We start from the raw sequence: 13,441 nt of genomic DNA on the forward strand, positions 1-13,441 counted from the left end.
CGTTAGCTTACTTCAATTCATTCATTATTGTCAAGAATAAGATACATTATTTTAACAAATGTTCACAATACACTATGCTCCATTTACCAGATATCCAAACTCAAAACATACTCGCAAAGCGAGCTCACATAGGCTATTGCATGGAAAAGGTCCGAAGTGTTTAAAAAAATAAGTTTAGCTTGTCGTGGGATTTGAGATTAAATATTCACGACTAAATTACGATATAAATTTGTCGAATAAAGTTCCAAGCACCGAGTTTGCGAATAAATAAAGTAGGTCTGCAACGTACGCAACAGAGAAAACTATACAAATACAACTTTATAGTACACCGTGAGATAAAAAGAGGTAACTCTTTATCATCACACTATTACATCAGCACTAAGCTAAGCTTTTCTTCATGCGTAGCCTACTGTAAATGAGTCTTCTACTGCTGATACCGTCAGCAGTACGTGATGAGACGCGACATTCATCTGCAGTGATTCCGAGTCAGTCAGGATCGGGACAGCTGCACTATCGCGTCTCAGTCAACTGGAGCAATAATAACTTCACCCCATCTCAACATAAAACACGTCTTCCCACGATGATGGTGAGTTCAGATCGCCTGTGTGTGGGTTTTACTTTTGTCACCTTGATAATGCGCAGTGCATTGCGGTAGGGGATGCTCAAAGATGCTGTAAGGGGAGTTGAGGATGATAATGTTGTGCGATTCCGCTGTGTCGTGTATGATGTGTTTGGCCTGGTGTTAGTGCTGCTGCAGCAGCAGTAGTAGTAGTAGTGTGTGGTTTGGATCATGTTACTTAAATTAATACGTAATAAGGCCCCTATTTGTAAACAACACTCCTTGGCTTTGTAAAGATCAGAACAAAAATCAGATATCAGACATAACAGAATTTTTTTGTAGTCCACGTGCACATACAAACCTTATGTATCAGACATTGACTACACCTTTTGAACATGCAGATTGTTTCGTCAAAATATCAGTGTAAACAATCTTACAGATTTGAAAACCAAACTAGTTTGTGCACAATATGAATAAAGCCTAGTTGTTCCCTCTCTGTGTTTTTTTTTCTTTGAAAAAAGATCTTGTGCCTGGAAACCACTACCTGCGCACTGTTGTTCCTTTCACCCTTTGTGACCACCTACCCAGCCGACATTGAGAAAGGACGGAGGAGAGTGGTTCATGTAATGGGTAAGTGTTTTCTGTGCCACTTTGGTGTCAGATCCCAATGTAAGTAATGCAAACATGTGAATGCAATGTAATCAGAACAAGGTTATACCTACTGACAACCGCCTACTTGCATTCTGCTGCCACCATGTTAAACATGCAACCAACAAATAAATACCATTATTGTGTAAGCGCTTTGATATGTAGAGCAATTCATGTCAATTTTGACCTAGAGACCACTCCACCCACAAGAGTCATCTTATGTATATAATCTCACTTCTAAAATTCAGTAGCTGACCACCAGATGTATTAAAAGAAAATTTCTTACAGACCCAGTTGTAGTGGTTACGAGGCTCAAGTAGGGTAAATACAAGTAATATGCAACATCTGATACTCTTTGCATATTTATATTATAGGGATGACGCCGCTAAAGCAAGTAAACATACTGCATAATAAGTTTCAGGTCCACTAGGTCTCTTTTCTTCATTTGGTATTCATTTTTATATAAGCAAGGAAAAACTGTCTTTAATTGCCAATAGCTGTTGCAGCTGTCCTCTCACAGCATGGCCTCATCATTTACTTGGCAGCTGCAAATTACTTTCAAATAGTCTTATATAGTGGTTACAGTGATATTGCTTTGAGTTTAGAACCCTTTTCTTCAGATGAAATACTTGTTCTTTAGCTGTCTCTGGCTGAATTAATGATTGGACATGTTTGGCAACCCTGCTTTCAAAAGAAAAGGTGTTTTGGTGACAAACATTTCAGATTGCCAGGTATCCAGCTGACAGTTTAAATGAGCAGATCTTGGATAGTTATCAGAAAAGGTGTTGTTTCACACTTTTAAGACTTGGTGGCTTGGAGGAGCACTCGTCACTTTCAAATCCAACTATGCTTCAAGTGCCTTTGAACAGCCTTCAGACAAAAACAAGGGATTCTGTGGGAAATAAAAGAAAATGTTAAGGATTAAAGCATTTTCAGTGTTGTTTTCACTCTTTCACTCTTAAAAAATAATAATGCACAATGCAAATTTTAGGCTGATTTGACACGTCAGTTGAGTTCTCTGAATCGAAAGGGACACAACATAAAAATTCTGACAGATGCGGTTATATCTGAAAAGAAAATTACCCTATTTGCACATGAACTGCATTACAGTCCCAAGTTACACAATCAGGTGTATTTTCACCCAAATCTTTGACAAAGTCTGGAAACCTTTCAGAAAAATTCAGATGAAATCAGGTAAATTCGGCCACTTTTTGACGTTGTCAAAGCGTGACCCAATTTACCTGAATTCACCTGTAATATATATTTACAAATATGATGCAGAATCTAGTTCGGTTAGAATGTGGCCTTCCTGGTTTCTGAAGTTGCTGCTAGGAACTCTAAAGTCAAGGGGTTGATTCCCAGAAACACTCCGATACCCAGGTCCGTAGGGGGGGTTCTTTTTTTCAAAAAGTGGACCTTCTTGCAGTTTTTCTCCTCATTTTGTATTTAATTATGAGGTTCAAATACTTCATTTTCTTGAGCTTTTATGCAGTAATTTGTGCTGGATTAGCTTGTCTGCTGGTTAACGAGCACGCTTTTTGATGCACCTAAAATATTTACTGCATTCTTGTCAGGGGCGGAGTGGGACCAAAACATCTACCGGGAAATTTCGCAGACCACAGGCTGGTATTTTTTGGGGGAAAAAAAATAAAATTTGCAAGAACCCTTGCAAAAATATTTTCAATAGACTAAGAAAGCCACCACTACTGGTCACATCTTTGGTTAGATTGATTTGTTTAGATCCAGTGAAGTGTCCCACCACTTTTTCTCAGGATCGATATTAATTAATATACTAAATTATATTAAATATATTAATATACTATACTATATTAAATAGGAAATCTAGCGCTAAAATGTGTTGTTTTTGAACTCGAGCTGAGCGCTCGTTGCCGCGGCGATCGGTTGCATGGGTACAGTGTTCTCTTGTATGAGGTCTTCACTCGGACGCACCCTTCAATCTATCGCCGTAGCGGGGACTCTCTATTCATTCCGGTGAAATCACAAAATAAAATGCACACAAACGTGTCCCTGCTTAATATAGACTGTCTATAACCACTGATGAACATATTCAGTTTTAATGAAAGGAAAAAAAACTATACAAGTGTGGATTAGAACCTGTAACCTCTGACACGCTTGGCAAAAGATCTACCACTAGACCATTTAAGAACTCAAAAAATAGGTGGATCAATTAATTTATTTACACGTTGAGCAGAGAGGCTGCACAATTTGAAAAGCGGGTAGCGGCCGCACACCAGGCCGCCGGATGGTGTTGCTCAGAACCTGCAATGTATAACTATTATCAGACCGGCCATCGTGGCCTCGAAAAACACTACCGGCCCACCGGGAAAAGTCCCGACTCTCCCGAATGCCACTCCGCCCCTGGCGAGAACTCTCTCTGAACTGCACGCGCGGCACCCACACACACGTCCAACTACAATAGGCCTAATGATACTAATTTGAAACAGCAACTCAGAATATTTGTCACATGCATTGATTAAAACGATGACAATAATCACATGACAATAAAAAACAACGACTTAAATTCTGGACCTCTGACAGTGGGGAGGGGGGGGGGGGGTGGGGTGGGGGGTGGGGGTTCGAACCACCCGAACCCCCCCTGCCTACGGGTTTGCCAATACCTTGAATGCATGCAGTTCATGTAGTGATTCCTTTACTTCTCTCTCTTTTTCCTTAGAGGATGATACTGGGGCAGTGATAGTACAAACTGCTCCCGGTAAGGTGGTCACCCATCGCGGTGGGACTATCACCCTTCCCTGCCGTTACCACCATGAACCAGAGAACGCCGACCCTTACCGCATTCGCATCAAATGGACGAAGATTTCTGATTCTTTCCAGTTTGAAGACGTGTTTGTTGCACTGGGGCGACAACAGAAGGTATTTGGTTCTTACCGTGGCCGTGTGTCTCTTGAGAGGGCAGGACCAGGAGACGCTTCAGTTATAATTCACAACATCACCTTGCAAGACTATGGCCGCTATGAGTGCGAGGTCACCAATGACATGGAGGATGACACAGGATTTGTCAATCTAGACCTTGAAGGTCAGGGAGCTGGCCAGGTGTTTTTATTGTAGCAACTGAGATTGAATAAAGTGTCATATTTCTATGAACTTCTTTTCAAAGGTGTGGTGTTCCCATACTATCCTCCATCCGGACGCTACAAGCTGAACTACCACCAGGCTGAGGATGTGTGCCGACAGCAAGATGCTATTCTGGCCTCCCATGCACAACTACACAAGGCTTGGCTTGAGGGCTTGGACTGGTGTAATGCCGGCTGGTTAGAAGATGGCTCGGTCCAGTACCCCATCTCCCATCCTCGAGACCAATGTGGCCGTAAGGACAGCCCTCCCGGTGTCCGCAACTACGGCTACAGGCACAAAGATGACGAACTCTTTGATGCTTTTTGCTTTACTTCGAACCTCAACGGTGAGTGTTTGCCTTCTCAGCAATCTCTTCCAGCCTAAGGCTGTTGGACCAGGTTTCTGTTGAGAAGGTCCTCCTGCTTCTCCTTTTACTGCCTTCTGTTTGATACATGTCCAACAAATGGTGCCAGTGATATAAATGAAGGAGTGTTAACTGAGCAATGCATCAGTTCCTGGAAAATTGGCCAAATCAGATCAAATTTCAGGGAAACTATGATTAAGTACAGCTTCTGGGGTGCAAAGTCACTTTGTGACCATGTGGGAATAATAGGCGTTTGCACAGTTGAAAGTTGAATTGATTTTGTCTCCAGGAAGAAAACTAAATTTTTTGGCCCAGGTTCAAACCATTTGTTACTAAGTGCTGTATGATCCAGTGGGTACACAAGACATGCCTAGTTCTTCAAACCCACTTGCAGTCAAGTCATTGAGAGCCATAGGCTTTTCTTTTCATCCCCAAGTGGGCTATTAGAGAGGACAGTATGTCCTGAAATCTTTATAGCTAGGGCAATTTTCAATAATACCCCTACACTGACCAGGTGCTGGAAATTTACCGAATGGCCCAGTGGGAAATATAAGACGATGTGCTGCCCTAACAGTCTGCAGTCACATAAACAAACAGAAAATCAATGAATGACTCCTGAAAAACAGGTGGCATTCTGAAATCTTTCTTTCTTTCTTTCTTTCTTTCTTTCTTTATCCTCTTTCCTCACTTTCTTACCCAGCCAGGCCTGAACAAAAAGGCATTTTTATTTCATCATAATAAAGGCAGATGTAGCCTATAGTAATCTGAAGTAAAATGAATTTTTATGAGCATTTTTGTCAGAACTTTTGCAGTCATTTATGGTGAGCTACTCAAAACTTCTCACAGCTTCTGTTGTCTTTCATAAAATTGTGTTTCTGTTGCAGGACGTGTTTACTTTCTCAAACGTTTTAAGAAGGTAAACTACCTTGAGGCGGTAAAGGCATGTCAACGTGATGAAGCAGTGATAGCCAAAGTCGGACAACTGTATGCCGCTTGGAAGATCCAGCTCTTGGACCGTTGTGAGGCAGGATGGGTGGAAGATGGCAGCATTCGTTACCCCATAGTCAATCCTCGGACCCGCTGCGGTGGCCCAGAACCCGGTGTCCGAAACCTGGGTTTCCCTGATAAGAAGTTCCGCCTCTACGGAGCCTATTGCTTCCGCAAGAACCCTGATGTCCAGTCAACACAGGCTCCGAAAGAAACCACATCCAAACCAGCTAACAGCACCAGAAGTATCTGAAAGTGCAAAATACTAGTTACTAGCATCATGGCTTCCATGCTTGACAGACAAGGCTTTTTTTTGCACACCTGCTAGGCTACTAGGCAACTAGGCTAGCGCTGAATTCGGGGCATATTCAAGTTTATATAATTTTACTCACTTGAAATGAGGTGTCAATCATCTCTAAATTGTGAAAGTTAGCAACCTTTTTCCTCAGAGACATCACTAGGGAAAAATATGGAACAATGTTTTTCACAAACAACACAAATGTTTCAAAGTATACCCTGCATGCAGAGAAAACAGAACTTAGCCTTGAGGTTTTCAATTTGTTTTATTCTCTGCTGTTTCCCAGAGAAGACAAAAAGCAACTTTAATGAGCACTAAGAAAGCAGGAAAGTTAATTTAGCCTTATAATGAGTGTAGCACATTAGCAATATTCTGGAAGCTTGTTTCCACCTCTGAATTGTGAGTTTATATCTTGCAATTCTGAATTTATTTCTCGCAATTGTGAGTTTAAACCGCACAATTCTGACATCCTCGCAATTGCGAGGTTTCAGTTTATGTCTCACAATTCTGACTATTTCTTACAATTCACAAGTTTATATCTCGGAATTCTGACTTTCTCGCAATTGCGAGTTTATATCTCATAACTGTGAGAAAAAAGTCAGAAATGTGAGATGAAATGTAATTATATATATATAAAAAATATATTCTTTTGCGGAAACAAGCTTCCATACGATAGCCTTTACTGACCTGATGATGAGAAAGTGATAATGGACAAAACTCGTATCAGATGCTGGTATGAACTGGCTAGTTTGGCTGGGCTTAGCTTGCTTATTATAAATGTTTCCACCTACGCAAGTAGCAAAACTGATTAGCTTTGCCAATTACTATGCACATACCACTAATTTTTGATGAAATTTGAATGACCTTGCAAGCAATAATAGAATTAAGCATGACATTTTAAGATGTTTGTTACACAGATAAAGCTAAAATATTGTGAACGACAGACTTATATAAGCAGCTTTACTACCTCTTAGTAGTTGACAATTCCACTGTTTGTTTGGTTTTGCACAATATTGTCAATGATGAAGCATTTGAGATTAAAGTTATTTATCTGTTTTTGTTGCCTCTCAATTCTCTAAATACTGTGGATACTGGGGACAGAATTGCTTGGGAACACAAAAGCTTGACCTCTGACACAAAAAGGGAAGAAAAACCTAATGTCGCTGGTAACCATGACGATGGCTGAATATGGCTCTAGCAAATTGCACATTGCTATTTTGGTTTGTCTTGGGCACAAGCACCCAGTGATGCCACTCTTTGTGTCTACAGTCTGCAAAACACTTGAGAAAATGTTTGTTGCTTTGCCAGAATAACATAAGTGACCCTTACATTTCCATAGTAACAGCTATAATGAGGCCTCAAGGAATAAAAAAAAAAACTACAGTAAATATTTTTGCTGAAATTAGGCCGTTTACTCTGATAGCATCCATTATATGCTTAGCATTTCTGGTTGCATTTGGCGTCCTGTAGCATGTTCGAATGCATGAGTTTAAACATTTTAAACAATATAGAAACAGTTAATTCTTAATGTAAAAAATGTATTTATGATTTGTTATCAAAAAATGTACAAATCAACTTCGATAACTAATTCGAATTAACTAGCTCTAATTCGAACTGGTTCAGATAACATAATATCTTGAGTTTCTGTTGATTAGACCAATCTCCATTGTATTAACTCACATTTTTTATTTCAATGAACCCATATTTTTAAGGCAACCAGGTTATTTACTTATTTTTAAGTTAAACCAACAATATTTTTTACAGTGCACCAATATGTAAGGAGCTGTACTATTTCTTAGAAACACACAAAAATGTATAACATTTTTTAGTAAATTTATTTCTAAAAAGCTGTTAGAAAATTGGCATCATCATCTCATATGTTGTGTTACTCTCTTAACAGGAACATGTATAAAAAGACAATTTAATGTATGTCTATTCAAATAGTTGCATGACTTGTCATCGAATCCTTTTAATCTTCCCTCAACATGAAGAAGTCAAAATGAATTGACCATTAACAACTGAGCACGTCCTCTTGGGCAAACAGAACTGAATCAGAATCTCATTTCTTACCTGCTGAAAGGATAAAACAAAGTGAAAATTGAGCACTCGAACATCATGTCTGGCAGAAGTGTTTGTAACACTGATTAGCTCATTTCGGCGGGTAATGAGTCAGTGCATACAAAGGCTCTGCTTTGTTGAATAAGCCTCCAGCAGTGAACAGTGAGCGTTCACTGTTTGTTTAGATCCTTTAGTAGCATGCTGCTTTTTCTCGCCGGTTTGTTTTGAGAGAACTCAAACTGAAGTGGAAAAGAAGGGGCAGAAGGTTAATGCAACTGTTGGGAGCATTTATTCACAGTGTGCTCTTGAATATGATCTTAAACATGACCCAAGGAGGAAAGGAAGTTACATGATTTTTAAAAACTGGAAAGTATGCACAAAAAATAGTGTAAGCAAAAATTGCAGCTACCAGTTTTTAACTTAAAAGTTACGACATAAAAATGTACAAGTAATGAATTTAGATGTGATATCAAATTGCAATTTATTAGGTTTTCCATTATGCATACCGTGGTATGAACGACACAATGTAAACCCTAATGCCTAAAATAATTCATTGAATTGAGTAGGGTAAACTTAAATTAAAAAAAAAATTATTAACAAAGTGTTACCAATTAGCAAGTTACCATTTACTGAATTAAAGCTAGCCAAGTTTCCACTACGAAAAAATTTAAGTTGAGATTACATCATAATTTTAAGTTAAATGCATGGATTAGCGTATTCAAATATTTTAAGTCAAGAGTAATTAAAAAGTATGAGTACAAAATAAAAATATACTTCGTACACATTGAATTTCTTGAACTTGAAAATGTTGATGTAAATGATTACCTTAATTTTTGTTTGTTCTGCCAACTTATTTAGGTTTACAGTGCAAAGTCCTTGAACAAAATTCATATCAACCAAACAGATTTTAGGTTTAGGCTTGTTTGTTTTAGAGCTAAAACAAGCCTTAACATTGTTAAAAATGCATCTGGTTTTAAGGGGAAGTTAATGGTTAATTCAAGCAGAGCCGGCTTCAGACTGCGCTCAGCAGGGGGGCATTTATTTTCAATGGGTGGGCACTAGGTATGGGGACTTTTTATCGGATATCAGATATCCTATATTTATTATTGCTACTGCCTTTTCTGTTAGCTATTACCATGAAGTGATGCAACCCATACAATAAACACATAAACCATTACACATTGTTGCAAGACGTGCAACTCTTAAGAAATTTGATTAAATAAGGGTTAAATAGGCCTATACAAAAACATTGCAAGACCGACTCTGACCACAGCTTTATTATAAACTAAGCTAACGAACATGCACACAGTCTCTCACTGACAGGATAGTAGTTTAACTGCTATCTCACTGGCGGAAGAGAGAAAAAAAGCTACACATCTTTATTCTGCTTTGCTCTAACATAAGCGTTTACAGTAGCCTACTATTAAAAAAGCATAATGTAGTTACCTTTATCAAAAAAGTTTATCAGTTTTCATCTGTTTGCTTTGTTTTGAATGCAGTCAGGAATCTCGCGCCAACTGAAAGTCATTTCATTCATGTATTAACGTGCAAGTGATTGGGGGGCGGCAGGTGGGTTTTCTCACAGCGCCACACTGTGGTTTTAGGTCGGCTTTATTATAATTTCAGCTAATGAGCAGTTTGTAGATATACATTTTTATTATTTCTCACTGAAATGTGAATTAAATTAAACTGATATTATTTTGTAAATTATATCATAATTCAATTGGGGAGGGCATAAAAGACATTTGGGGGGGCATTGCCCCCTAATGCCCCCCCATCCCGCCGGCACTGAATTCAAGAACTAACAAAAGATCCAAGAACATGTTGTATTTTGATAAATCACCATCTTGTCTTGCACATGTTTCCATCACCAACATTGATTAAGAGTGCAAATTGGAACGCAACTGGACTGTATCAATCTGGGATGAGTCAGGAGTTGGACGCAACAGCCAAAGCAATAAAACCAATAACCTGTTTTATAAAACTCTGAGAGGTGGCCCTTCCAAGCCATGAAGGTTGAGCTCTTTCCTGGAGCACGTGGTGCTTCCCAATTGGAGTGAGACCAGGAGTAAGAGGACTCTGATAGACTATCCCCTAAGTCACCAATGTGTTAAAATCCTGTTATACTGAAGATGCGCTAAGCTGCTTAATGAAGGAACGTTTCTGGATTGTCAACCGTAGACCCACAACAAATGTACACTGGGCATGTGCATCTAGCCCTAGCGGCCCATATGGACTCGAGCAGAAGGATGTTTTTTTATTTAGTTTGCGACTCGTTTTTTTGGCCCGCTTTGCATCCTGCAGTACTTTAAAAAGCTATTAGCAGCTAAGGACTCAGCAACCATCTGCACAAACATCATTATCCTTTTAAATGCGACTCTTGCAAAGACTTAGCAGACCTTCTGTGTTCATCAGTTTACCTACTGAAATGATAAATGGACTTAAGAATAGGTATTAACCTTAGCACTGACTCACGATGCTAATGTGGCAACTGTATAAACGCATTTCCCAAATGAGAAGCACGCCGGGGGAGTGTGAAGATAGTTGACTGTCACAATTTTTCAAAATGCTTTAGGTTTACTACGAGGAACGCATGCAGAAAGTAAATCCGTGAGAATCTGAATTCACATGCTATTAGCACAGTTAGCTTCAGTCAGCAAAAAAGTTCTTGGATGAGATGCTATTTATTGAGAAAAAAAAAAAAGGCTTACACTCCTTCAAATTCATATCCCTCCCAGAATAGTAACTGGTTCAAAAGATAGCAGCACAGTAAATCAGGAATGTGTTTTTGCAGTTGGAAAAATGCCTAGGTCATCTTAAGAGCAACACTAACTAGATTCCACAGCTTGACGTCTAACGAGGACAGCTTGCCCTTGGAACACTGGGAGAGTCTAGCACATGCAGATCAGTCGGGCAGAGAGATCTCCCTCTACAGCTGCCAAATTAAACTAGATTGGAATTTATTCAAACCAGAGTTGCTTATGGACTCTCAACAGTTAAATGTCGATTTTTTTTTTTGTCGAAGGGGCAATTCACCCAAAAATGAATATTCTGTCATCTATTCCCCCTCATGTCATTCAAAACGCACATGCTGTTGTTTTTACAACATGGCTTTCTGTGAGATCAGTCTGTTTTTTCTTGGCATTCTTAGTGTATAACGGCTTAAAAATGAAAATTATGTCATAAATTACTCATGCCATTCCAAGCCCATTTGTCAATCTTTGAAACACAAATTAAGATTTTTTTTAATGCGGCACTATGCAGGATTTCTGTTTTTGTCAAACAGCGATCCCTAGAGTCGCTGTAGAGTACTTGTATTTAACGTTACTGTCGTAAATACAACTCACGCAGAGCGTCTCTGCACTCACGGCCTCTGCACTTCATAATAATAAAGTAGCCTACCGCGTTAGGTTTACCTGAGCCTAAATGCCAGATGACACCAATAAAGTGTATCATGTACGTCACATTATTTCGTAACAATGTTGGTTATGATGTTGTTAGACATGATTATTGCAATTTATCATAATAATTTGCAAATTGCACTCATTTACACTATTTTCAACGTGTAGGCTTATTTATGTCCTGATACTGTAATTATGTGAGATATTGACAACTGTTCTCATGATAATCGCAGGGATCAACTTTAACAGTGAAAGTCTGAGCGAGTGGTACTCTTGTCCGGTTCCTCGTGCTGTCAGATTCTTGTTACCTTTTTCTAGACTCTTCCGACCGCGCTTTCTTCGAAAGTCTTTTTTCGCCATTCTGAAAACGCAGGTCTGATGTTTACTCGTTACTCGTTTCTGACTCCTCGATCGGTCAGTCTGCCGTTTCCTCTTTCTCTGTTCCTCCGACAATGCTTTTCTAGCTTTCTCTTATATGCCGGCTTTGCCATGGGACGATAGTTGTTCTTATAGCAAGCCGGATCCTGGATGGGGGCGTGTATAATTGTAATGTGTGCAGTGCACGTTACTGAAGTGCGGTTTTTCCACTCACAGGCACCAGAGGGGGGCGAGACGACCACCATTCAACCATTCAACGAAAAGAGTCATATATCCATGACAATAACTCCGAAGCTGTTCAGTTAAGCTAAAAAAACCGCATAGTGCTGCTTTAATGAAACCTGAAAGATTCAGTCAATGACACTTGCTTGAGGCGTGAAAATAAACTCATTGGTTCTTGTGCACCAAGCAACCACACGTGAGCTTCTGTTTTCAATATTTAATGTGCTCTATGTATGTGATCATTATTTATATGTGAATAAATGTTTTTCATAGGAGTGATCGTGTTTCTTCAGCAGATTTGCATTAATCTGCTGGATTCATTTGGATTTCTTTTACACTCTCTTTATTAAATTTTTGAAGCATCAGCGTATTTGTGGAATGGATAGAAATTAGGTTTCATTAAAATATATCTTCATTTGTGGTTTGAAGATGAACAAAAGTCTTATGGGTATGGAACGAAATGAGGGTGAGTAAATGATGGCAGAATTTTCATTTTTGTATGAACTATCCCTTTAAATGTCATGCTGTTCCTCACAAAATTATGGTATGACTCCAGATGACTTGCAATATGGTGCATTAGTCATATGTACCAAATGTTTGTTTTTGGAGTTATGAACTGTACTGAAATTTTTTAGTGAACCAACCCTTATAATTTCTTCTTGTTCCTCATACAAAACTATCGTATGGACCACATTTTTGTGTTTTTGAAACTATGAACTGTCCTTTTATGAAAAGAAAGTGAGTAAGTACTTACAGAATTTACCTTTTTGGCTGAACTGTGGCTTTAAGAGCTGTATTTACAAAAATATTTGACCTATTTGAGGTGAAACTTGATCTCAACAGGGTGCTTTTTCATTATGCAAAATTTATTTTTTAAATTATATATGTCTGGATGAATAGAACGTGATATTGCATGTCTAAAACCTTGTTTTGTTGCGTTTCTGTGCACTTCTGAGTCTTGATCTCGCCTGATTATTAAACGTGAGAATCATAGCTCCGTACAGGAGCAGATACAGGAATATTTACAATGTCATGCATCTCAGCGTGTGGATGGAACATCAAAGACCTTGAATCTGACACGAAGAGATAAAGCAGAGGTAGTCAGAGATACACGCCATGTATGAATTATTCACCACATACTTCTTGAGAGCCAACGGCTTGATAAGAAGAACTTGCGTCCAGTGATGGAAAGAAAAAAACAAACATTTGTAGTGGCAAAATAAGATATAGCGATGGTAAAAAAATATCCTGGCCAAACCAAACAACTTAATTTTTTTTATAAATGTGCATAAAATTACCTGTAACTTTGCTTTTTTTTTTCAGAGGCCCTTGAGTTTTAATGATTACATATAAGTTTGTTAAAACGGGATAATTCATCTATAAAGGAAATCTTAGCATCATTTACTTACCCTCATGTCGTTCCAAACCTG

General features: G+C 38.9%; 1 protein-coding gene across 1 annotated transcript; it reads left to right on the plus strand.

The window, feature by feature from the left end:
• The first annotated feature begins 335 nt into the window (after positions 1 to 335).
• hapln4 (hyaluronan and proteoglycan link protein 4) lies at positions 336 to 7,008 on the plus strand. The gene is made up of 5 exons (XM_077226536.1): positions 336 to 586; positions 1,081 to 1,189; positions 3,903 to 4,265; positions 4,347 to 4,649; positions 5,552 to 7,008. Exons 1-5 carry the CDS (start codon positions 416 to 418, stop codon positions 5,905 to 5,907), a joined length of 1,302 nt encoding a protein of 433 aa, XP_077082651.1. The 5' UTR covers positions 336 to 415; the 3' UTR covers positions 5,908 to 7,008.
• The last annotated feature ends 6,433 nt before the right edge of the window (positions 7,009 to 13,441 follow it).

Source organism: Siphateles boraxobius, unplaced genomic scaffold (assembly GCF_051911475.1).
Source record: "Siphateles boraxobius isolate OS27281-9 unplaced genomic scaffold, OSU_SipBor_1 13, whole genome shotgun sequence".
Lineage (NCBI taxonomy): Eukaryota > Metazoa > Chordata > Actinopteri > Cypriniformes > Leuciscidae > Siphateles > Siphateles boraxobius.